The following is a 27,472-nucleotide window of genomic DNA, read 5'->3' on the forward strand; positions in this document are numbered from 1 at the left end:
TCAAACATTGATTATTTTACAACACAGAAATCAACTAATTTTATACAACTTTGGAGGAAGCGTTGCTCCGCTCGGTCACAGTCCTTCCGTGATTTTCTTTAATCTTCTTTTTTTTCCCGTTGGTTTTCTTTTTCCGTTTTCTCCCCAGTCCCAGTGCAGTTAAGACAAGTTTCATCCCAGTAAAACACAGTTTAGAAAAAAACTAAAGCATTTACAAACTGGCATCACTAGAACCGCAAGGATGTTCGGCTGAAAGCTGAACTTGGACCCTTTAACACGCCCCTAATCCCCCCCCCCCCCCCTGTCTTCTTCAGCTGAGGGGAAGTAACCCTTGTTTGGCACGATAATATACACAATGAGCACAGTTCACTCAAAGGAGGAGCTTATGGGAACAAAAAGGGGATTCGAGGTGTTAATGTGGACCGCCAAAAAAACCCATAAACTAGCTTAAAAAAGACGAGAGTTTTGTCACGGGGAAAAAAGGCAGCTCAACTGTTTGAGATGGCCATTCTGTAGGGCAGTTAAAGGAGCACCGTGACCTACCAGAATTGATGCTTCAAATACCCAATTCATATCCGATATTTCAACAATAGCAACGCCTTGACATCAGTCCGTAGCTGTAATATACGTTTTGAAAGAGTGCAGGGATTGTGTGTGTCTTTCTGTGTGTGTGTTTAAGGTGGGGGATAGTTAGTGAGGAAGTAAAGTTGACCCAATGGCGAAAAAGGCCTGACATGACACAGAAAATAGTGCAATGTACAGTACATAATGCATCTCGGTAAATGTACAGTGTACATCAAATACTATACAACCAGAATCGAGAATTAAAAAAGTAGAAACACAACAAAAGAAAGAAAGAAAAAAAACCTGTTACAAATGACCAGTCCAGAGGCGTTCTTCGCCCAGAGGACACATCACGCTGGAGCCATAGAGAGAAACAAAGATTTGTGTGACAGACGTCCTACATGTCCTACAGCTCTGCTTCTTGTGCTTCACATTACTAAAAGCCATGTTGCTATACCACATATTTACAGGTTTTTCTCCCGGGTACTCTCACACGTTCCATTTCGCAATCCAAAAAAACATTTTCCACTCTCGAGTCCACTGACTTATTTTTCTCTTTTCATTGTCCTTCTTCACCTCAATACATTCTTCCATCTTTCCCCTCTATGTCCTCTTTCGTCGTGTCCGTCCGTCTTACGTTCTGTATCCGGAGGCCATGGAGTGCAGGAGGTCTTTCTCTTCTGCTGAACTTTCTAGCAGTAGTTGATCACATACTAAACACAGGAAGAAAAGTCAGTTTTGGTGGTGGTGTGCATGCACATGCATGGCCTGTTCTGTTCGCTTCTGTTCCTCCTTTGTCCCCTCTCCCTCTTCACTGAGATGTCTCTGAGAGGAGTGTAATGTCTAAAGATTTCCTCCTGCACTCCATCCTCCCCATCCGTCGTCCTGCTATCTAGGGAGGGAGAGGAACTGTCCTCTCATCTTCTCTACTCCTCTTCTTAAACTACCCACTTCACCATCCATCCATCCATCCTCCTCCTCCTGATCCTCCACCCTCGTCTCCCCTTAGACCCAAGAGTCTGGTGAGGCTGGATAGTGGCTGGTCTCGTAGTTGAGCTCGCTGTAGGGCCGCGAGGCGGAGTAGAAGTCTACGTAGTTGCCGGTGGACTTGAGGCCCTGCAGGTGCATGTTGAGGTCACCCTGCGGGGGGCGCCCTCCCGCGATAACCTGGTTCTCGTAGAAGGCTTGGTCCTCGTAGTTGACGCTGTCGGGCGGGGGAGGGTTTTGGAAAGGAGGGTAGGGCTCTGAAGGCAGGCCTTGGGAGGAGATCTGTGACAAGAAAGGCAAAGATCATTATTGAAAGAAAAGCAGGATTATAATATTATTCAGCATGAAAACAGCATAAAAAAGGACTACTCGAATAAGAAGTGGCTACATTCAACGAACTTCAATGTATCCCATTTACATCAGTATTAGTCACTCAGAGCAACTGACGGAGTATAAAGAGCGAGAAAGTCCGCTTAAGGACGAGGTCGAGATGGATGGATGGGTCAAACAAATGCAGACTTTCACCCACGAGACGGCTGCTCATGTCCCATGTGAAACCAAAAGTCAACGATGACTCATTTACGTTGAAACGGCAATGTTTTCCTTAGCTCATCCAAGTAGTTTTGTTGCCTAAACCTAACCAACTAAACCTAAAAACTATGTTTTTTTTTATTATTTTGAAAAGACGCTATGCATATAACGAGGGGGTACTATAACTTTCCTGCAGACACAAAGCTATCCGGCTATCTCAGTGGTCACATTTTTGTAAACACGGAGAAGTGAATTGTTGTACCTGGTTATACTTCAGGTCATCAGTGGGCGACACATATGCTCCTCTGTGCAGCGTGGAAGACCCACTGGAGAGTTGACCTGCAGAGACAGAGAAGACGAGGACGTGACTGCCTGCTCTGAAACCATCTATTCAGGTTTTACCGTCAGAGGAGGCAGAGGAGTGTGGGTCGGCTGTCAGCGTTATTAGCTGGACGTGACGCGTTTTTCATTAAGAATAAGAATCAAAATGACAGTGAGTGAGGATAATTAAGGAGAGTTTGGAGCTCAGTGTTTCCCTGCTGTCGGTGTGGAATGATGACATAATAAAACACAGGAACCTTATCGTAGACTCTGTTTAGCTTACAAACACTCAATACTTGATGTATGTTCATATCACTGACAAAAGTTATCTTGAATGATATAGTTCAACATTTTGGGAAGCATGCTTCCTTGCTTACAGTCAGAGGAGACGATTGATACCATTCTCATCTCTGTACGCTGAATATGTAGCTACCGCCGGAAGGTGATTAGCTTAGCTTAGCACAAAGACGGGAAACAGGGGCAAACAGCAAGTCCCGCCTCTGTTCCAATGTCATGAAATCCACCTACGAGCGACCCTGATTCATTTGCAAAAAACAAACAAATAACACAATATATATACATATATATATATATATATATACTTTATGTTTTCAATTTAAATTTGTAATTTTAACACTTTGATTTCTCCATGTATTACATAAACAACCCAGATATAAATAATTAATTGGTGAATTTTAGAGGTGCTAGTAGGCTAGCTGTTTCCCCCTGTTTCCAGTCTATTTGCTAAGCTAAGCTAACTATCTCCTAGCACCAGCTTCGTATTGTTGTACTGATACTGTACGAGAATGGCACTGATGTACTCATCTAACTCTCTGCGTGAAAAACAAAGAGACGCTTTTCTCAAAAATGTTGAACTGTTTCTTGAATACTGTAAAAAAACTAAATCCACATGTGGTTCATATTCATTCCAAAGCGACACACTCAGCTGAAAAGCACATCAGCGTTCCGGGAGAACGTGTCAGACGTGCAGTGTGTGGTACTCCTACCCATCATGGCGTCTTTCCGGGACGTGTGTTCACCCTTGTTGCCATGGTAACTGGCATTGCCAGTCGACTCGTAGTCTGCCTTCCTCTCCTTCAGCGCCATCATTTCCCTGGGGGAAGCAGGGGCGCTCGCTGCACACAAACACACACAAAACAAACAAACGGGGGGACGTCTGAGACCTTCACTCCATCACAAACACATTATCAATACTCTTTTGGATGCAGAAGGGCGGAGGCTACAACAGGAGGGACAACTGCTCACATCACTCACGGCGGGTCCCTTCGTGGCAGAAAGGTCAGAGTAATTCGCACATTTCCAAGCATTTCAGGTTTTGTATTTACCTCAACCGAGGCACAGCCCTTTGAGTGTTGATTCTGATTATTTCCTATAACCGGCCCCCTGAAATGAGTCGGAAACGGATGCACCGTGTGCTGTTTGTGGGTATTCTTCACAAATCTGGCTTTGTGACCAGGGTGTGATTTCAAAGAGGTAAATATTGAGTCATCCCTCCCCCCTGCATCTGCTTTACTCTTGCCTCTGTCTTCTCTTTCTTTCTTTCCTTCTGTCTGGCTGCAGGCCACCCTCTCTCCACACATATTTCTACAGGGACAGATTTCTATCTCACACTCCTACTGGCCTTTTAATCTCTGTCTGTCTCTCTGTACCCGAAAAGTATCTTAATTGTAATAATAAATGCTGGACTGACAGGGGAGGCGGTGGGATCAGTGGCAGTGATAATGAGTTAGATCTGGTTAGCCATGTTGGAGGAAACCTAGCTATTGATTTAGTGCCATATGGTTCAGCAGCGTTTCCTCTAATATTCAAATCCTAATCAGCAGCCCTCCACGCGGAGGCTGCTGGCGACGTGCAGCCTGCCAGCCTCTTTGTGTGGCTGCATCTGTTGCTTTGTCTCTCTTCTGTTTAACACTTTTAGCATTGATCCACACACTCATCAATGCTCTGGTAATAATATCTATCGTGATATCGGCACCTCTTTACGGCCAATTATCAAAAGGTTTCTTTTGTATGTGAAGGATTGCCACAGAAGGGAAATCGCACAAATGACTGGATGGACCATCTGCTTGCACGATAGGAAACTGAGCAACTAAATTAAAAGTATCATGAGATATGACATAAACAATGCAACTTGTCTGGTAAAATATTTATTGCAGAACTGACACTATATGCTCTATAGACACAACACATAAGTTCCTCTATTGTTATTTGAGATAAGATATTGAGCTGATACTGACTGAAACAGCTGGATTCAGTATCTGCAAACGGTGCCAATTCAGTTGTTATACTATATACATTATATACTGGAATATGAATTACTGGTAATGCAGCATTAAAAAGGTTTACACTGACACTGGGCAGCACATTTCGCTCCAGAATGCCTTGAGATATAGTCTTGAGATTTCATTGTACCCTGCACTGATTCAAGACACCCTGTGCCAGATGCAGCAAAGCAGCCCCAGAACATAACCGAGCCTGCTCCATGTTTCACAGTAGGTACAGTGTTCTTTTCTCTGTATGCTTCATTTTCGCATCTGTGAACATAGAGCTGATATGACTTGCCAAAAAGCTCCAGTTTTGAAACTGGAATTTGCCAAAATGCATATTGACAAGCCACAAAGCTTCTGGGAGAATGTCCTTTGGACAGATGAGACAAAACTGGAGCTGTTTGGCAAGCCACATCAGCTCTATTTTCACAGAGGCAAAAATGAAGCATACAAAAGAAGAACACTGTACCTACTGTGAAACATGGAGGAGGCTCGGTTATGTTCTGGAGCTGCTTTGCTGCATCTGGCACAGGGCGTCTTGAATCTGTGGGAAAACACTGATACATTGATCAATTTATTCAAAGTTAGTGAAAATCAGAAGATGTTGTCATGAGTCCAAATATACTGAAACCTGGAAAGCCCATATTAGTCAAACCCTAATCTGGGGCAACGCAAGGGAGGCCCTTGCAAGGATTTTACTTGACGGTAGAGTAATTTGCCGGTGTCTGTCGCAGTGTGAAGGTTTTTTGACCGGACTGCACTGGTGGAAAGATTGATAAAGGACAAAAGGGAGGACAGGAGAGTTGGGTGTGGGTGGGCTCACCTGATCGATTGTTGGGTGAGGTCCGTACAGGAGAGATGGACGGAGTGCGAGAGGAAGAATAAGGTCGCTGTCTGTCTCTCTCTATCGTGGAGGAAGAGCCAACGAAATGGTACTGGGAGTAGCCGTCCTGGAGAAGACAAGAGAAGGAACGGATGAGAAAAGGAGGAGGAGAGACGAAACGGTGTAAGAAATAATGCACATACACGCCTTGCACATTCAGGCTTTACCTTTTTGTAGAGGCTGCGGAGGTCTCTGTATTGCCACATGCTGTTTAGGACTTGAGATGCTGCTTTCACGACTTTGGGACTATGCCTGGGAATTCAGCAGAGAGGAAACAGAAAGTATAAAGCTCGACTGTCCCGTTTTGTGCTAATGGGAGCTATAAAGACATCACAATGCAGAAGAATGAAGAGAGAGACATAAAGGAGAGACACTACACCTGCAAAGCATCGCCTCACTGCCGTCTCAAAAGAAGAAAGACGGCCAAAGATGCAAAATGAAAATGCCTCCTTTTATTTTCTCAAATATGGCACTCCAATTTTACTGAGGCAAAATTGTCTAATAATTGCTTGATTGATTGATTGATTGGCCAATATTTCATTCTGCGTCCACCGGGGGTTTGACTCAGCTGAATAATGGCTGTGGGTTTAATTGGCTCATATGGCCTTATCGTTGCCATGCAAATTAGACATTATTTCTGCGAGTCATTTTGGTAAACGTTATTGTTTGGGATTCTATGATGATTGTCATGCCCTGGCAGTGAAGCCGGGATCTTAAAAACATTCTTTGAAGAACAAGAGTATAAAAAAAAGAAATGACGTGTTTATCTTTGGATTCAAACCTTCAGTATCTCTAAAGGCGACTCGAAAGAGTTGTTCTTTGAGTAATAACAGAAATTAATTTCAGCCTATGATTAATCACAGAGCATTGGAGAAAACCTGATTGACTTTTTGACATCTGTTTCATTATATTAACAGTTTGCCATAGAAATTTAGAATTTCTGTGAAAGCAACGTTTAACAGTTGAAGCAATAACTACAAAACAGAGCTAACAGCCAACTGTGTTGAGTGAAAGCTAGCTCTGAGATAGCTAGGAATAGCTGTACGTATTGATAGCTGTTGAAGCTGTCTGTTAAATAAAAGTATCCTCGTCCATCAGTTAATTATTGAATGAAGCAGTAGATGAATCCAACCATGACGGAGAAAACACCCTATAGCTAAACTGCTGCTAAAGATAACTAGCGAAGTAAATCTCAGCTTTTCACTCTAGTGGATTCAATGCAATTTTGTACCTTTAAATTACAACTAGAAAAACAGAGAAACGTTTATTTCCTATATGATATAGACCGTAAATAATCAAAATCAAAATAACATTATATTAGTCTTTTGTATTAAATAAATTGGTAAAATGGACAGCTGAAAGAACACCTTTCGTTGGTAGATACAGCATTTCCTCACTAACAAATATCCAAAGATGAGAGTTTAGTACCATTATCTTATCTCTTAAAAGTTAGATGAATATTGGATAGAATAGATATTTCCAACATGTAGACATGTATTTACTGAGGTAATTGTGATTGGCAGCATGCTGAGAGCTCATTGTTGAATCACACATAGTTGAGGGCCTCCTTGTGGTGTAGTGATCAAAGACATGTGACAATTAAACACAATGTCCCCAGTTTGACTTGGCTTGGGGACCTTTGTTGCATGTCCTCCCTCTTGCTCCCGCCCGAGGTTTCCTTTCTGTCTCTACTGTCAACAGTCAAATAAAGGCCAAATGACAAAAATATAGACACGTAGGTGTGCGGGTAAACAGACTGTGCCGAACTTTCATTTTGGACCTCATTTCCGGCTGACAGTTTGAACTGTTGACTCATGGCAAGTTTTAGAGCTATGAATCATCAGGCAAAAACTACCTTCAGCCTCCTCCTGCCTCACCTCTGTCTCTGTGCTGCATGATCTCGCTCTTCCAATCTCCACCACAATTATGTTCCAACCCTTTTCTTATTCTCCTGGACTGATTATTTTTTATCTTCATGCCTAAACATCTCTTTCTCAAGCTGCCTGATTAGCATAAATATGTGCGCGATCAACATTTGAAAACATGGAGACAATTAAATACATATTACCTCCAGTCTATCTGGACGTTCTGAGATGTGGTGACTCTGGTTCAGGAGTCTGTGTCTCTACTCTCTGTGACTTGTATGCTGATGTATGATGTTTTCATCACGACACAGAATTATGCTTAGAAAACATCCAATCACAGAGCTTAAAATTATGGTGGTTGCAATTTCAATAAAATCAGTTTCCGATTCAGGATCAATTCTGAATGAATACGTCAACTGCGAGGTAGTTTTGTTTTTGATCGGGACTGCCTGGCAATAGATGCACCTGTGGTTCTCTTCTTCTCATGGGTATTGTAGTCTTTGGTGACATTTGCTATATTGACTGTTGAAAAACAGTTTCTAATATCAGCATAAAACATTTTCTAATGCTGTTGCAGCTTCCATCAAACTATAACTTCTATCTTCCCATCCCTTTATACTCTCTCCTCTTCCACCTGACATCATCTTCCCACTCGACTTACTTGTCCCCTTTGCTGCGGGCGATGCCGATGAGCTTCTCGATGCCGCCGGCGTCCCTCAGGGCCTTGGTGTTCTCCATGTTCTTGGTGATGACCTCGTGCAGTGCGCAGCAGATCGCCGTGACGGTGTCGTCCGACATGGTCTTCCCCACCAGGATGCTGCTGTTGGTGCTTCCTCCTCCCCCGCCGCTGGTGTTGTTGTTGTTGCCGCCGCCGGGCAAACGGTGAACAAGGTCCCTCATTGCGTATTTACCTGTGGGAAAGAGTGATGGAGTGGGTGGGGTTGAGGTGGAATCATGTTGGTTAAAGGGTTTGAAGGTGGAACGGAGGAGACAAGGCGGAAATGGGAATGAAGAAAAGGCAATTTGAGGTTCTGTAATAATGATTTTGATCAATATCGTGTGTATTGTGTTTTATGGCAATACATTTACTGTCATATTAATGCCAATGATGACTCAATATATCTCTCCCTGCTCCCCCTCATCCTTTGTCGACTCTCTTCTCTTTCCCTTTTGTCACCTGAGAACCCCATTAAAGCTCTCAGCTGCGTAAATAGGGCCTGGCTGTGTGACTGTCAGACAATGATGATGAATTGGCCGCGTGCAACACCAACTGACTACATTTCCCATGGCAGCTCAGTACTGCTGTCAGGCAATCTTGTCCACCCTGCACTCTGCCCCTCATTCCGATTGGGTCATCACCCTGGTGGGGTGATGGTGGTGGAGGCACCTCATGACCCACTGACCGTTCACATGCACACATGGGTTCTACTGCTGGTGCATGAAGCATTTATACTCCAGATTCTAGATTGATGTTATCGATGTGATCTATTTGAAGAGTGTGTGTATAATGATGTATTGTCTTCAAACCAAGGTACACATTGCAAATAAGAGTTACATTATGCTTTCATGTGCTAACTTTAGGATGTTTTTATGTCTGTTTTTTTTTTATATCCAAAACAAAAATCAATCAATCAAGCCGTTACCTTTTCAATTACCCTGTGAATCTAATGCTAATTGCTAGCATAGGGAGACCAAAACGGGACCCTTCAGTGTATGTGAAGTTTAAGCATGCACACACTCGCTTATGCACATCGCATAGGTGTTTTCATCAGGATGGAGGACAATTATTTCAGCACTTTTATGATCTTATGATCTTATGAGTCTTAATATGATCTGGTCACAGTATGCTAGCATATACATAGCTAGCGCTAATGCTAAATACTAGAATACACATTGCTACCTTGCACCCAGCCTTGCATTTAAACTCCAATTCACAAAGTCGGCGTGCTAGCAATTAGCATTAGCGAATCGCACTAGTGATAAGCATAAGCAAATTGAAAGGGTAACGGTAATTTGAAAACAGTAAAGTCTGGCAACGTAATAAAGTAACGTAGACCAGGCGTAGTTCATGTTTCACTCTGTATGCTCTTTAACTGAAGCATGGTGGAATTAGCAAGGAAGCTATCTAACTAGCTAGCCCCTAAATGAGTATATTTGAAGAACCTAATGCTTCATCCACACACTCTAATCACTGCGTAGGGAATTTACATTAAAACTGATTCACCGGAGTTTGTAATGTGCGGATTGCTTATTTTCAAGTCCACCGACAAGAGAAAAGGCTTGTGCTGTGACTGTAATGCTACACTGTTTTTTGGAAAATAAGCCGATGATAGACGTGAGCGGGCGTGTCTTAGCCCCCCTCCCAGCCCTGCACGAGTTGTTGTTAACGGCTTTTCACTTTTAGAGATAAAAAAAAAACACAACTCTCTCGAAATAATAAGTGTTTCACACATATAAACCAGCTTATTACAGTAAGTAATCAAACATGATTGAACCATGTAAACAGCTTAATTTAACTATTGCAATACACTTGCAGTGCTTGCAATATTCACATTATTAAAAAATCAAGTTTTTAACATTGCATCGATAAAGCAACAGCTGTCGCACGGCGGACCGTGATGTGGAAACAGTGTTGATATCTGCTGCTGAAAGCTCTGAGGATGCAACTACACGATATGTTGTCTTTCTAACGCAATTTCTTCATGTAACACAACACACGCGAGTGCGGGACAGTATATGTCCTTTTAAAATACACATGCATGCCCCGTGGACCTGAGATTGACATTACAACCTACATACACTATACACATGAGCGGCTGCATTAGACAGTACACACAGACAGACAGCTTAGCTCAGTGCCTCGAGCATCAGACAGAGCAAGGCGAAGGAGGCAAGTGGTTGTTGCTATGGGGACCAGCAGAAAAGCAGAGTTTATTACAGACATCACTTGATCTCCAAAGGGAAATCAAGCATCGAATGATCAGCCAGAGCAACATCCGCTCAACGGAAACTCTGCTTTATATCTGCATAAATACAGACAGATGCTACAAAGACACGTATGTCTTTTTTTATTATAGACAAATCCACAAGCCCACTGCCAGTCAGCCATTCATAACAGCGTTAACCCTCTACACAAGTGTTATGTTAACGTTCCCTTTAAACGGCTGCTAAACCCGTCTACTTATTAAACAAGTACCACATTCATTATTCAAAAAAGTGAGGCATTCTGCAAGCGGGTCAAGATACCTGCACTTGTTTTCAGTGCCATTATCTCCAATTAGGCAGAATTAAGCAAATTACTCCATTAGCATCAACAACACTCAAGTAAAACTCTGTAATACAGTAGCTTTGAAATGTATGCATTAACCCTTTATTGGAATACTAGCTCATGTGTCACCTTGTCTCCTGACTGAGAGCATGTAACCTTTGCGTGAAGTCACTCTTTGTGTGTATCTTTGTTGCTGTCTATGAATGAATAACTTACCAATGAGCTCCTTGTTCCTGATATCCAGAGCCATGTTTCTCAGCGCGGTGGCCACGGCACAAACCACCCGGTCGTTGTCTATCCTCAGCAACTCCACCAGGATGGGGAGGCCCTTCTCCTTACGCACTGCGGCCCGGATATACACCGACCACTGGGCAGGACAGAGAGGAAGGTAAGGTTCGGAGGTGGACAGAGAGAGCGTCTTTTTTTTTATATTTCTGGGCATTTATCTTTGTCTTTCAGATGCCATTACATTAAAGTGTTATCCCATAAATAGACTGTATATTACAAATGGACGTAGTTATTGCGACTTCATCCATTGGTTTGTAGAGTACAGTTTTGAAGCCTTGAGTTTTGGCGGTCGCCACCTTGCTTTTTTAGCAACCAGAAGTGACACGAGAGGGTGGAGTTAAGTACAACGCTGAATAAGACATTTTTAGGCGACCAAAATGTTACAATTAACTTTCATGAACTGAAAACAAACTGTGAAAGGTTAAAGTTCTAAGACGTAAACACGAACAACTCCCAGACACTGTGGTAGCGACCATCACAAGGTAGCCACGCCATAAATCATCACCCTGCTTTATGGTCTATTTTACTCTAAATGGACCATAATTTGCTAAATGAACATCATGCTGTATTAAAGGAGACTTAAAACTAGAGATTGAGACCATAAACTCATGTTTCACAGGTAACAAATCAAGTGAGAAGTAGAGTCATCTTCTCATAGACTTCTATACAATCAGACTTCTTTTTGAAACCAGAGGAGTCGCCTCCTGATGGCTATAAGCTAGCACAAAATGATCAGAATATGGAGTACCCTTGGGGTTGTTGTTTTGCCGTGTGCTGAGAATTCTCACTTTCAGAACACGCCCACTGAAAATTCAATGCACTGCTGCAGATGCCCTTTGGTATAACAGTGATATAGGCATAGTCCTTACCTTCCAGCTGCCAGCAGCTAGGTTCTGCAGAGCCCCAGCTGCTCCCTCCAGGGTGTCTGGGTTGGAGCACTCCGACAGCAGCGTGAGATAGGGCTTGACGATGGTGGGGTGCCATAACATCTGGATGCCCTTCGGGGGCTCCGCCAAGTCTGGAAATGGGCCGACACCGTCCCACTGCGGAAGACGAGACGTCATTTAGAATAGAAAAGCGTTTTGAATTCTGTGTGAAGCGAGGTTGGATCGTGGTAGGGTGCCAGTATGGTCCCCTCGGGCAAGAACAGAGGAAGGAGAGCGAGAGAGGATTTACTATTCATTAACTGTGTATAAATACGCTGGCATTCATCTGTTTGTGCATTTCGTTTTTCTATCTGCTCTGTAATTGAACTCTGACATTTCCCTCTGCATTGATTTTCAAATACACACACACACACACACACACACACACACACACACACACACACACACACACACACACACACACTGTACTTCAATAACAAGAGTTCAAGCTTTGATCTTGAATGTAGGAGATTTCTAAGGGACACTGCAATATAATTCACACAGATTAGTAGTAGTGGCATTTGACTGATGTGTGTTGATGAGTAGGTCCATTATCAAAACACACACATAAGCATACATTGGAATGTATGAATACAAAATAACTTATTATACCATACAAAAGTACAGTTCATAATAGCTATATGTGTTTATGTTCTGCATAGTTTTCACTCAGCGCTGCTGGATTGTCTGTGGCCCCGTTCACACCGGGCATCAACACACGTCTTGGGTGATCCGATCACAAGTGGACAGTTCTGGCAGAACGCAGATCTCAAAAGACACTTGGTCCGATGTGTCCCACCTCGGCAAGTGATCAGATCACAATAATGGGTCTCGGTGGTCGCTTAAACTTGTATCTAGAGCTGTCTTACTTGTGATCCGATCGTCCAGGACACATTTATTGTAAAGAGGGTCTAAGGTCTATGGAGAGCTACTGAAAACTGGACTAAGAGTCCTTTTATGCTTTATCTGAATTTGATTTGTAGGTGTACTGTATATACTATTACAACTGTCTTGGTTGCTTCCTACTTGGGGCCATTATATAATTTCAGTCCACATGTTTGTCTTGTATAGAAAATAGTATCATCCTCCTTCCATCTGCAATGACGTAATGTCCCACAACATCTGATAAGGCTTTGTAACACTGCCAACAGACTCTCCCTTTATATCTCCTGCCTACCGACATATCCTTCCCTCCTCTCCTCTCTCTCCTCATTCTCTCCTCTAATTACCCCACCGTTCATAGAGTTTTGCCCTCTCCAACAAGCTCCCCAATCGCTACTTCATGGTAATCGCTTACAGCTGCACTGGAGTGGAGACAGACAGATAGAGGGACGAGGAGGGGTGTGTGTGTGTGTGTGTGGGGGGGGGTTATTATCATTATGGAGAGGTTATGATTTCTCCCTTCACAATCTGATCCCGGGGGTTAGTTTTGAGATCCCTCGTCTCCCTGGTTCTGCCTGGATACACAACAAATTCTTTGAGGGTTCGCTTGGCAAAAAGAAGTTAAAGGCCTGGCTCATCACTAACATCTTTCAAATATCCTAATCTATCTTTTCTGGAAATGAAAGAGGGGAGAGAATTTTATTAAAAAAAGAATGCAGGGCTAATGAGCAATTCACCCGCCCTGATCCACCGGAAGTGTTGAGTTTTCAATTCCACAGCTTCACTAGAAGTTGTAAAAGGCGTCTTCCACTTAACCAGAATGTGATGCTGATTGCTTATTAGCATGACAAGAGGTTCGAGCCTACTCCACGGCAGCCGCTTGGTGACTAAAACGGCACTCGTATTTTTGACTAACCGGATGATGGAACTTTTCCTGTTGGCAGCAGATGGACACACCCAGGAAATCCAGAGCGAAATATTAAAATCGGCTCTGTATTTATTTTGATTCTGAGCAAAGGTAGTCAGTGTATACAGTAGAGAGTCAATATGTAGGTAGAGCCATCATCTCCTGGTCCTGCTGTGTGGAAACCTTGTAGCGTGTGTTGGCGATATTGCACAGAACAAAACATTCATCAATAAGACGCACATATGATGCACATATAGCTTCTGCACGTAGCTGTGAGTCACCTTATTCTGGAGACGTGGCCCTAAATAATCCAGGTGGTGGGTGAAGATCAGCGGTTGAGGTGAAAAAAACAAGTCTGGCTCAAACATCTTTAATATCAAAGAAAACTGTGGTGCATTTCTAAATACTCATTTGAGACTAGAGATAGTGTGAACTAGGAATGAACTGAGCACAGAGCTGCAGTACAAAATGAGGTATTGAATCCTCCACTTGGGGCACTGCTCTGACACACGACGGATAACAAAGCAATACAAATGTTAACATATACTAGAGATTGAGACCGTAAACTCATGTTTACAATGTTTACTGAGGTAACAAATCAAGTGAGAAGTAGAGTCATTTCCTCATAGACTTCTATACAATCAGAGGAGTCGCCCCCTGATGGACATGGATAAGTTTAAGGCACCTCTGCAGTGGCTTCACTTTTCAGAATCGGAGGTTTCCGTCTGGTAAAACTGTTATTATGCCTTATTATTTCATTCTAATTATCCTGGTGTGGACATCTGACAGGAAATACCGCCCAAGTCACGGCATCAAACAAACAAGGGCATATTCCTCATGCATAATATACTCGGTGTGTAAATGTTTTTTTTCAATAATTCAAGGCAATACGCTAATATACAATATAATATACAACATACATTTTGTGGGAGAGGTGTTCCTTTAAATACACAGATAGGACAGATGCTAGATGTAGCAACATTAGCCTCTTTTTTGTACAAGCAAGTAGAGGGCAACAGACCAAACATTAGCCTGTCTAGATATTCATCAGAGGGCAACGATGAGTCCTCCACCACATTGTTATTATCCACCATACTATTAACTGCACGGATCTGCAGTCCTCTGCAGTCCTCTGCAGTGATGTACTCTGCCCAAACAAGAGACTTCAGCTGAGGCTGCCAACCATTTTGATCTCACATGAAGCACCAGCAAAGAGTATTTGACCGAATCAAAAAAAGGAAGCACTGTAAAAATATGTCTAACTTTCAGTTTCCCTACCTGTTCATGTCCCTTCTTTTTCTTCTTCTTCTTGCCCCAGCATCCGGAACTCTCTGCGTCCTTCCCGCCGGTGTCACACAGCAGACCGTCCAGCTCCTCCGACCCCCCCTGCTGGGTGTGAGACGTCTCTGCGGCCAAACGGTACGACAAGTTCCTCAGGATGCACACACAGTTCTCTACGGTCTGGTGGGAGAGAGAAATAAAGAGACAGATATGAAGGAGGAACAGATGGCAATCAATCGAACAGACAACCAAACACTCAAAATCATACTGTGGAGTAGACACATACTCACACACACAGGCACACACACACACAGGCACACACACACACACACACACACACATTTATGAACTTACTGTGCAGTGCTGCCTGTATAATATACACTATATGGGCAGGCAGACACACATGCTGTGTGCGTAATGTAGGCAGACGGACACAAACTAATCCCATTGTTGTGAGCTTCTATGCAGCCAACAGTCACAGACTTTAAACTTGTTGAGGATTTCTATGGATTAAAAACTTCACATCTCCTTATGAGAAGCCTCCACGCAACACACACACACACACATGCTACGCAGCAATACCCTCTAAATACATTAATGGGATGTCCAGATGTTATCCATATTCAGTGTGTTACCTACAACAGATTGCGGTTAGCATGCCCTAAGTTTGGAGAAACAGGCAGACGTAACGGGACATGGGCAAAGCAATGTTGACGGGGGCAACAGCAAAATGTAATTTAGGAACCCAAAAAGAAAGACCCACCTAAAACACTCAATATAACTTCAAATCTATGCTATTTCTAGAATATTTTCACCACTACAGTTTGCCGGCAGTCTGGGAACTGAACTGAAAGGGAAACTTATCAAAGAAAATATTCTAAATATAGAGGACACTTAAACAGATGTTGACAATTTTAGGTGGGTCTTTCTTTAAGGTGGCTAAAATACGTTTTGCGTCCACAGCAGTACATTGCTTTGCCTCTGTGCTGCTACTCCTGCCTGCTCCTCCAGACTGGGGGCTTGCAGATCGCCGTCTACTGCAGGCATCGCTTCAAAAGAAGCCAAACTATCCCTTTAAACACAGATCTGATGCATGTAGCACATATGCAAGCCTACACATCATTGCTCACAGGCTCACATAAAAGCACTCTCTCTCTCTCTCTCTCTCTCTCTCACACACACACACACACACACACACACACACACACACACAGAGGGGTGGGTAATATCACTGTAAAAAATGACAAGGTCGGCCAGGTTGGGCATTTACACTCTATGTTTGATTACTGGCTTTAATATATCCATTTTATAAAATGTTGGCCATTTTTGATAAATACTCATGATGATTACTGATAAATGAATCATAAGGCTGAAGTCTTAGTGATATGTATTCATCAGCAGATGCACATTCCTATTTTACAGTGTGTAGTTTGTGGTCTGCAAACCTTTAACATACAAACCACAGGCAAACAACTTATTAATGTGCATATACAGCCTTTGCATACAGTCTGCATATGCATGTACGTTATTAATATTCCATACATAGTTATCATCATGAAACACGTTTTTTATAAAGCAAAAACAAGCATTTATATTTGAGTTTTTGGACAGTGATATACACAAAAACATGCAGATACACACATGAACATAACTTTTCAGCAATGCCTTTATTATCTCAATCAGTGTGCGTGTATTTTTATTCAGACGTCTTGTGTGAGCTCGAGGCCGTGAGAGGATGTGTGCATGGCAGTTGGCTGCATTGTGTGCGAGAGAGGTACCTTGCTGTCGATCTCACTGCTCCCCAGAGCGGTCTGGATGACGTAGAGCAGAGCGTCTGTAAGGCCCTCGCACTCCCTCATCCTCCTCCGGGCCTCCTCACCTGCAGAACTCACATTCCTGTTACACACACACACACACACACACACACACACACACACACACACACACACACACACACACACACACACACACACACACACACACACACACACACACACACACACACACCTCATCAATGAACAGTCCAGCTGAGAACATGCAGCACAGCTTCAGAATATCCTATGCACGTCTGCATAGTAACACACACACACAGCTCGAATCGCCGGTAGTTTCACACACGCGTGTGTTGAAGCATACGGATATGCCATACCGGATACGTATGCGTCTCCGTGTGACACGGAGGAGAGAGAGAGTCTGAGTGTAATGCCCTTTAAATGTCAGACTATTAAGGATGGCTAGGAGATGCCCGCGCCCTCGGTGTCAGTGAGAAATGGCACCAAGCTTCCAAAACTCCCATTAGCTGCATTTGTTTTCCCTTAATAACAATCGTCACCATTTTAGTCTCAAACTAATATGTGGTTTTAAAGGCACGGGGTTGTGTTGTCACACAGCTGCGGTGTTGTAAACTTAATGTCTGAATACTCAACTGGCCTTAAATTGAGTGAGTACGACCGTAAGCTTTCATAAATAAAAGAACGATAAATACGTCATACAAAAGTCCATTTTGTATTTTACTGTGGGCTTCACTGATGCTTTTATTACATATTTTCATAGGCTACATGACTGCAAATGAATGTGTAAATCGGTAGCCGCATTAAGCCATGTACCTAGTGTGTATATGTGTGTGTGGTGTTTAGCTTGTTGTGGACATGGCTAAAGACAGAAACACACTAAACATCAAAATAAAAAGACTTGACTGGTACTTTTAAACCACTTTATATATTCTTTCACACCTTTCCGTCATTTTCAATACCACCTGTTAGTGGATTCCATTCAATTAACCTCCTAATTAATCCCCCTGAAGGCAACAGAGCTGCAGATTATCCCTCATTATGATCTTTTAGTATGAAGAGTATAAATATTGAGAGAAGAAGAAAAAGGTAACAGTATGCGTCAACTAGGGAGCTTTGAAATGGAATGGAATTTGATTAATCCACAGTGTGCTGCATCCGCGAGAAATACTGCACTGACACAATAGTCACTCTTTTGGTAACACCTGGGAGCGAATGTTTCTTTGTCTTTAATTAATTCTATAATCAAACCCTGCCGGCTTTGCTGGATGCCTCTGCATGAGAGCTTTGAATTGTGTTTTGGTTGGATTCATTTCTGGGTATTTTATTTCTTATATTAAAAGAAACAATCCAGCCATTTTCAAGAAAAACACAATGTAATTTTGCTGCTCTCAAGACCAACTAGTATAACCAGCTCATCACACTTTAAACTTTGCTGTTAATGTGTTAATGACACTTGTAACTAAATCCCCAAACTACTTTTGTAGCTGAAAACCAGTGTATATGAATATTTAGTAGTGTTGTTGGTGGATTCATGTCCAAATCTTGACATTTTAGTGCAAATGCTGATCACTAGCATACAGGTATCTCAGCCTTGCACTCAACATAGCCATCAAAGCCGAGTATGCAACTCAAATTCACAAAGGTTTTTTGAGTTCAAACTCAGCGATTAGCATTAGCGATTAGCATACAATCATTGGCTAACAGCTATCATGAACGGCAATTTTAAAAAAAGGAGTCCGGCTGAATGCTAAAGTAAAGTAGACCAAGTCCAGAGGTTCATGTGGTGCTTTTTATGTTCTGTAACTGTATATCATGGAGGAGTTAGCAAGCTAGCTAGCTAACTAGTCAGCCCCTAAATGAGTTAAATTGAACATCTGCTTCACACACAGTCTTGTCACAGCGTCGAAAAGCACGTTGCTATCCCCAGATAATCAGTTCTTAACTCTGATTCACCCGATTTTCTAATGTGCTGACGGCTTAATTTCAATCCCACAGAAAAGAGATAAAAGGCCTGTGCTCTGCTATCGGTCTGATGGCATTTAAGCCCCTGGGGCCAGGGGCCAATATTTCGGGGGTTCCGATGTTCCCGGTAGATATCCATATAACAGATAACGGATATCGGCACCGGTCATTGTCCACAGTCTGATCAGCAACTTGAGAGGCAACAATAGAGTTGAGAGACGACATTGACAACTGGATTGTTTCTCTGTATTCGTATGCAGATTCTTTTTTTTTTTAAGCTAGTAAAAAGCTCAATTGTGGTTGATGGGATTGCATTTTGGGTAATGCGGTCTTTTACTGTCCACACTGACTCTTTACAACTGCATACAACAAAAGCCCTTCAAACTTGAATTGGTCAATACTACTCGTACTCGGACTACAACGGGACTATAAACGGAAATCCGAACGCTTCCAATGCAAAAATCTTGACCCGCTGCCTACAGATTCTGCTTTCATATGCAGATATCTGTTCATAGAGATTACCTCGTTAGCCTACACTTTGTCAGAGCTAACCAGCATAACAAACATCACTCCAGATAATGAAACTCTTTCCTTTAGCACAGCAGCTAATGGATACAACCACGTCAAAAAAGTTTCAAGCAATGACATAACCTGCATGTCTCCAGATGTAACATTTACAAATATATGTAAGCACAAAACTATAACAATGAAGGGGGCCTCCAGATCAGTAAATAAAGCAGAATTAAGGCACTTATTATGTCGGTTGATATTGGTGGTGCCTAATCCCAAAGAAAATATTAACAGGCCGCTGTGATCACTGCATTACCCACACAGATCATTTGATACATGTACTGAGGATGGATCAGAAAAATGCTACCTGTTGACTTGGCTGAAGTTGCAGGTGCTGCCTTCTTTTTAGTGATTTTAGTGGAGAAAGATGGGGGATTTGACTGTAATTTCGGCTGCTACTATCACAGGCCAAGTCCCTTTAAGTACATTAAATACTGACGGACACTTGGGAGGGGTGAAGAATACTGATGCGTGTTGGAGAGAGGGATGTTTACACGTCTGGGTGGTAGGTTTTTGTGCTTTTTCCGATCAGCTCGTAAGTACAATAAATGACAAACCAAATTAGTTTCTAATAAAAAAAAGGTGTCACATCTAAAAATTCAACGCACATAACTCACATTCAGATTTCTAGCAACAGAAGTTTCAGCAGCTTCTGTTAGTTGGCACAACAGGATAAGCACACACACACACACACACACACACACACACACACAAGCAGTGAGTAAGCAGGGGGAGAAAACGTGTGTGTGAAAGTGAGGGACGGCGAGGCAGAGACGGGGCGAGACAGAATGAGAAAGGGATACAAGGAGGTATAGTATGAGAGAGAGAAGAAATGGAGTAATAACAACGAGACGGAGACGAAGCATGGGGGGGAGGGAGGAAGAGAAAATGAGAAATGCGAGGAGGAGATGGAGAGAGAGAGAGAGAGAGAGAGAGAGAGAGCAGGTGGGCGACGATACACCAAGCCCGCCATGAAATATTCAATCTTTAATCAGACTCCCCACATTCCCTAACGAGGCGTGAGAAAGATGAATTAGCCCTTTGAGTTTAGGGAGCTGATCCACACAAAACCGTCTCCTGCAACACCCCCCCCCCACACACACACACACACTCACACACACAGGAAGCAAGATAACCTTGCAGACAGAGATGCAAATGTAGTCATGGCAGCAATCCCACTCTATTCTACATGAAACGACATGTATTAAAGCACATTTATTTGTTCTACTGTTTCACATTATACACTCTGCAGAAATAATAAGATAATGCAAGAAAAACTAATATATATATACATAGTTGATGTGCATTTGCATTTGTGAATGTTTCATGGCGAAGTTGTCTTTATTCTGTCTGCTGAAGTGTTTAATGAAGGGGAACCGGTAGCACATCAAAAGAATGTCTGGTACACAGCTGACACGTCTCTGTTAGAAATATTTATGAGCTCCGTCTTGGCTACGGAAAATTTCATCATGCAGCTTTGGAAAGCAGCACACCAACACATATTTTACATCAATACGATTGGCTATATCTACTTTAAAGGCCCTGACATTGATCCTGCTTTTTCAGTCCACTTCAAGGCTGCTGCTACGTAGCTAGCAAGCTATAAGATCAACATGTTTGAATCCTCAAGGCTCTGATTGGTCAATTGTCTGAATTCCTCTGAGAGACAAAACATTATTAAGCTGCATTCCTGCTTGTGCACATACATTTGGATATCTGGAGTTCCTACCCGCCTACAAACTGTGAAATAACACCCAGTCAGATTTTGTAAGTAGATCAGAAACCATGTGGTTCAACAAGCCAATCAGATTTGGATCTCCTTACTGTGTCACATGCTGTGAGACCTTTAAATTCGTCCCCCACACTCCACATATAATATAGTGTTTATTACATTTGTGGGACTACAAACTGCATTTTGTTGCGCAACCCTGTAGTCCAATGACAATAAATTAACCTTGTAACGTTGTAATATACCGGCCACAGCTTGAGAAAGGGGTGCACCATATTTTTTCTCACAAGACTATTGGAGCAGACTGGGCTTTTTCGGTACGGTGGTCTTAAAGAAACAGGCGCTAAAACAGAGCGTTTCAGACAGAGGGTGAATATAGGTTTATACAGACAGACAGTATGAGGAAAATAATGTGTTTTTTCCACATTAAAGCATGTATACACGTTCTAGTAGAAACCCCAAAACACATGCTATTTGTAGGATGGAGAGCACAGGAGGCCTGAAATGAAGGCATGACAAGTTGTGTCTGTATACCTTTAAGTGAGATGGGTTCCTGGAGATGAAATACTAGAAAATATTTAGAAACAGCTAGTTCCTCTACTGTTGCTATCAGAGCCGCGGAGCATTTTCATTGACTTTTACAGAATGCAGAGCTAAGAGGGACTGCGGTCTCAACATTACAATTCATATGTGTGAGCACACACACACACACACACATTATGTTTAATAAAGGTGTGTAAAAGGCAGAGGATGTATTAGTCGGTAAGGTTAGTTTATCAAACATGCCTTCATTATTCCTAATTCTCACTCTCCTGTATTTTATATTCATAATTAGCAAGAATGAGCCGAGCCAATTTATTATCACAACAAGCACAAATAAGCTATCAATAGGCATATTCATAAGAAACAAGGTGCCTTAATGCGTATGTATAGATAAATAAGTGATTATAATGCACTGTACATTAAAGTAGCCAATGACTATATGTAGCTCCTATATGTAGTGACATTTAAGATAATATAGTTGATGCTATTTGTACTATAACAAAACTTACAATGAGGATATAAACAGATATTATATATGATCTGACTCTAATGAAGAATATAATATGCATGCATGCCTCTCCCCATTGGTGTTCTCCTAGAGTTTCAAATCGCCTGATTCAGTGTTATGCTTACAGCTTGTTGCACTGCCCCTAAGTGGCCAGAAAAAAACAATTAATTACGGTCTTAAGTAACAGGATTCTTTTCCCCCGTAATTTGAATTGTTTTAAAATAATATGTCAGGTATTCCTCAGAGGGGCCCAAGAAGAAATGCTGAAAAACACAGCCAACAACATCTGATGCACTTGGATTTTTACAGTCACTGTTTATCTTTATTAATATCCGGCGTGCTGGAGCACGGAGCCAAAACAACATAAAAAAAGAATGTGTCACAGTCCTACTACTTCCAGACTTCCCTGTATGACTAGCATTATGTCTCAAGTGTAAAAACGAAAAGCCACAGCAGCTCTGAAGCCAAGTGGTGAGTCAATGCTGCTAAAGTCTGTCATCTCTCTGTGTAAAGATGACAGACTACTATCTCAAAATAACAGACTAGGGGGGACTTATTTCTCTGTTTGAATGTGGTTGGTAGTAGCAGACTGTGAGCGGTGAAATCTTGCCGCAAAGTGAGAGAATATGTAATTTCTCTGCAGGAATATTTGCGCCACTAAATAGTCAGTCAGTGAATGTGTAGGCCGTACAATAACAAAGAAAAGATGTATAAATAAAAAGTCTCCATCCTAATGTCGGATAAGAAACAGACAGACACTGACCGGAGGCAGCCTGTGGCGTTGCGGAGGACCTGGGAGGAGTGGAGGTGCAGCTTGCGGTCCTCCTGTGTATGCGGGGACGTATCCCAGCCAGAGTGGGGGATGATCACAGCGTTGGTCAGCACGGCGAGGGCATCCTGGATGATGGGCATCTTCAGGGCGTCGCATGACGACAGGTTCCACAAAACACCTGAGGAGGACGGCAAGGGAGACAGAACGTCAAAAAACTGATCCGGAGGAAAAGGGACAGAAAAAACAAACAGAGAAGGCGAACAGGAGGAGAGACATACAACTCCAAAAAAACACTGAAATTAAACACGTATTGGGAGAACTAGTACAATGGGCCTTTTTCATGGAAGATATGTTGACATGTTACAGTGGGAAAGGAACCGTTAGAAGTAATACAATTATTTATGACTGATTTATTTTTCTTAGTAACACCTGGGTTCCGTCCAAAAATCCATAATGCTATTTAGTACACTAAAAAAGTGTGAGATTTTTTGAAACCTTGGTATGAAACCAACGCAAAACGCACTATTATTAGCAGTGAAATATTACAGAATGCTGCGCCGGCATAAACATCCCAAAATGCAATGCGGTGGTGACGAAATAACAGACAATAGACTGCTGCAGGGAACACATATTGTTGAAGGCCAACCCGGAAATTAGCATCAACCTGGTTCCCTCATTGGATGATCGCTCTGTGGCAAACAAACGTTTATGATACTTTCATGTTTTCTTCAGCAAAATAATCTTCACAAATGGTCGCCACTTTATGATTTTTCAAGTGTGAATTCAGTCGGCAGAAGTAAAAAGCTAATGTTCGACTCATTCCTGCACCACTATTGGGCTGACAGCTCTGTAACATCAATAACACTTCTATTTAAATCCAAGTATAAGACTGTATGGATCTCACAAGTCATCGTTTGGTCACATGAGGTTGTCACGGATCACCATTGCTACGCAGTTCCAACCTGCAAGGAGTCTTTTTAAGGAAGCGAGGCGGTAATTACGATTCACTGCGTTGGAAAAGATACACACCAGTTTATTCACACAAAGGTATGTTGAACGGTACACATATTGAATATGTAGTGCATAGTATGCAATGTGGGATTGGGTTATCAACTGATTGAGGTTTGGTTACAGTCACTTACAAAACAACAGCTGCTGTGTCCATTTGTTCTTCAGTTGACCCACAGCTCTATCACACTTGAAGGCGATAGAAATTTTGCTTTGCAGACCTCAGACATTAAATGCGGTAATTCAGTCGTGGAACACCAGCAGCTGCCACTGAAGTGAAACTGATTGACTTTGGCCTGTCAAGTGTCTGCTGCTGAGCCTGGGCCGTGTGTCCAGACGACGCGGTGCACAGCCAGAGAGGGTGCAAACAGCTGCTGAGCTACCGGATGCACCTTTACTTCACTCTCTCTCAAATCACTAGAAGCAGAGGCCTCAAGATTCCATCGCAGTTCCAGTACTGTCGAACTAGAAACATTGTTTGTTCTGTTTTGCCCAGTAAGCCCAACGCTTCTGTAACCTTTGGGTCCAGAGTAAAGACCAAAGCGCTGCAAGTGTCTGTCATTGTTAGGATGTGATCTGTGGTGTCTTTGTGAATTGCACAGTATTCAGGGAAGTAAATGGTAATCTGCCTGATAATATAATCTGATAATATAAGGAGAGGCTCTTGATCACATCTTTGATCATGGCACTGGTGAGGAAGAGTGAGGCCAGGAAACTGACAGGGAAGATGCTTTCGAGGAGGAAGTTATGAAGTCATGATTGAGACAACACAGAATAGGATCAAGACCCAGAAATAACCGAGACTTTAACGAAGTGTCAATATTCATATTAATATTATTGTGTACTTTTGCATTTTTATGTTTTGGCAAGATTGTTTTTTAGAAGCTTTTAATGCCAATAAAGCCACATTGAATTGAATTGATTAGTCTGTGATGAATAGCACAATATGTTTCATCTGAGTATTCGTTATAGTCAAAATAATCTTCTTTTTATACTCAGGTCAATGAGGCCTACAGGCCATCAATAGCAGACAGAAGTTAAACATGTTCACAAGAACTTATGTTGTTCAAGACGATCTAACGCAACATTAGGTGATAATATAAGTTATATTTTGGATTTATAATCAGCTATCATCAAGTACACTAATACATAAACAACCCCCACTTATCATGCATCTTTAATTACACAGGAGTGATGCATTTAAAATGTTTGGCTAATATTTCGAAACATGACCTTTAATTTATCGCACCACAGTGCTGCTGTTATTAATTGAGAGCGTAAACCCAAAAAAAAAAAAAGTACTGAAGCCAGTAAATCACTTACAAAAATGTTCCAGCGCACTTCTTCTCCGCTGCTCTTAATCCTCACCTGAATTCAACATACAGGGACCAGCCAACCGAGGAAATGGAGTGTGTCCTCCTGCCTACCAATTACCGCTTGCTCTTTTTACAAGTCGCCACAAACACACACTGAATAGGCAAAAGCTCTGCTTCTCTGGAGACTCACTCTGTCTCTCACACACACACACACACACACACACACACACACACACACACACACACACGGAGAGAGGCACATCATATAAACATAATATATAAACGGTCAAACACACTAAACTGCGGTAACCTTGCGGATCTTTGCAACACATCAAGATTGCCGTTGACCTTCCTCACATCTGAACCCCCCCTTCTCCTTGATGGTTGTAATTATAGCTGTAATAGTGGTAAAACATCCTATCCCTCCATCTGTGTGTCTGAGTGTTTGGAATAAGGCGTCCTCTCTTAAATGCCGAGTTGTTTACCCTCGGCTGAACAGCGAATGTGTAATTACAGCTCCTGTTATCTGTCTTTGTGGGTTTTCATGAGTTTGTTCTTTTGTGTGTGTGTGTGTGTGTGTGTGTGTGTGTGTGTGTGTGTGTGTGTGTGTGTGTGTGTGTGTGTGTGCGCATCTCTGAGCCCCCTCGACAAATCAGTCTTAACTCTGTCAGCCGCTTGGACTTGGTGCTCTTGTGCCGGGTGTTAAGGCGGATTGTCAGTTTGTGGTCAGGAGGAGTTTCTAAATGACGAGCTTCTGGCCTTTGTGACGGTAATTAGCCGGCCGTGTCACGTTAGCAAAGAGTGTTTTCCCTCCGTCTCATCTCGTCTGCTGCTCGAGAGGGTAAAAGGAGGCGCAGTGTTTTCTTTTTTGATAACCTTGACATTGGATGCGACACGTATTCATTCGAGCTGACCTTGATTTCCACATGTGGGAGTCAGCGTGTGCTGCTGTGAAAGGCTTGTTTTCCGCCCCACGGTTTAAACAAAGTGAATAATACTTCAGAGGGAACTGATATTATCATTCTGTAGGGAGCAGTTTGGTAGAGGAGCTTGTTGGCTGTCTTACCTACAGTTAAATGAGAAGATCTATCTGATCTCTGTAAGCTGTTAGCTTAACTCAATATGTCATAGCTTACTTCGATACACCGTTAGCTTACAATGGCTAATTTGCCATAGTAGGAAGTAGTTTCTATGTACGCGTATGGTCTGTTGATTATCCAGAGTAATTAGAACATATTTTGGGGAGAGGCATATGTATATAATCTTTTTCTTTTTAGTTAAGTCAGAAAATGGAACAACACTTCTTTCTAGAATTCTTGAAAAATGGATGCTGTGAGTGCATGTTCTCACCACACAAGTGTACATCGTTCTGGGATATAGATTACTGAATCATTACAGGAATGTGCGTTTGGGTGCTGGTTACAACCCATGTCAGTAAAAATATACTGTTGAAGAACACCAAGGCAGCTTACCGGGATGAAAAAGACGAATCTCATCCACACTGTTAAATCCAGTTTCAGTGAAACACCATAATATATATATATAACGGTGTTTCACTGAAACTGAATTCAACAGTGTGGATGAGATTCGTCTTTTTCATCCCGGTAAGCTGCCTTGGTGTTCTTCAACAGTATATTATATATATATATATACATATATATATATATATATACATATCAGCCCAGACAATAATTTGTGCTTATATTTCTTGTAAAAAAATACATTTTGTCACTGTTAATTGTACTAAACATTGTACTGTTGACGGAAATACACCGTAATATGAACAACAATCAATACCGCCTTTTTTGTATTTAAAACGTAACTTTTTTTGTCTCACTGTTAAATGTACGGACCATTGACAGCTGTTTGCCAGAGTCATCTCTTGCTGTGCAGAGTATGACAGGCAGCGGGATTTTATCTTTGATCTGAAACACTGGCTCGCAAACACACAAACTATCTCACACACACAAAATAAACACTAAATGTGGCCTTGGGTTAGTGCATGCTACATGCAGGCACACACACACACGCACGCACGCACGCACGCACGCACGCACGCACGCACGCACGCACGCACGCACGCACGCACGCACGCACACACACACACACACACACACACACACACACACACACACACACACACACAAAGCCATGAGTGTATGACAGATGAAGGGGGTTAATTGCCTCAGCCTTACATCATGAGTGGCAGCAATGCGCTGTTATATGGTGGAAGGGGAAATGAATATGATGGCAATCTCTCTTTGTCTCTTCACCATTTCC

The 27,472-nt window shown here is 42.3% G+C and overlaps 1 protein-coding gene across 1 annotated transcript in view; it reads right to left on the reverse strand.

Annotated features, from left to right (window-relative positions):
* Positions 1-265: 265 nt before the first annotated feature.
* Positions 266-27,472, reverse strand: part of ctnnd2b (catenin (cadherin-associated protein), delta 2b) — a 149,077-nt gene continuing 121,870 nt past the window's right edge. Inside the window, exons 15-25 of the mRNA XM_076080007.1 lie at positions 22,860-23,046; positions 16,770-16,887; positions 14,989-15,171; positions 11,855-12,038; positions 10,924-11,091; positions 8,101-8,350; positions 5,742-5,826; positions 5,515-5,641; positions 3,411-3,539; positions 2,345-2,421; positions 266-1,833 (exon numbers count right to left, since the gene is read on the reverse strand). Of these exons, the coding sequence (XP_075936122.1) occupies positions 1,570-1,833; positions 2,345-2,421; positions 3,411-3,539; positions 5,515-5,641; positions 5,742-5,826; positions 8,101-8,350; positions 10,924-11,091; positions 11,855-12,038; positions 14,989-15,171; positions 16,770-16,887; positions 22,860-23,046 (1,772 nt within the window). The 3' untranslated portion in view covers positions 266-1,569. The remainder of the gene's footprint in view (positions 1,834-2,344; positions 2,422-3,410; positions 3,540-5,514; positions 5,642-5,741; positions 5,827-8,100; positions 8,351-10,923; positions 11,092-11,854; positions 12,039-14,988; positions 15,172-16,769; positions 16,888-22,859; positions 23,047-27,472) is intronic.

This window comes from Anarhichas minor, unplaced genomic scaffold, assembly GCF_050575085.1.
Source record: "Anarhichas minor isolate MPS153535 unplaced genomic scaffold, ASM5057508v1 ptg000006l, whole genome shotgun sequence".
Taxonomy (NCBI): Eukaryota; Metazoa; Chordata; class Actinopteri; order Perciformes; family Anarhichadidae; genus Anarhichas; species Anarhichas minor.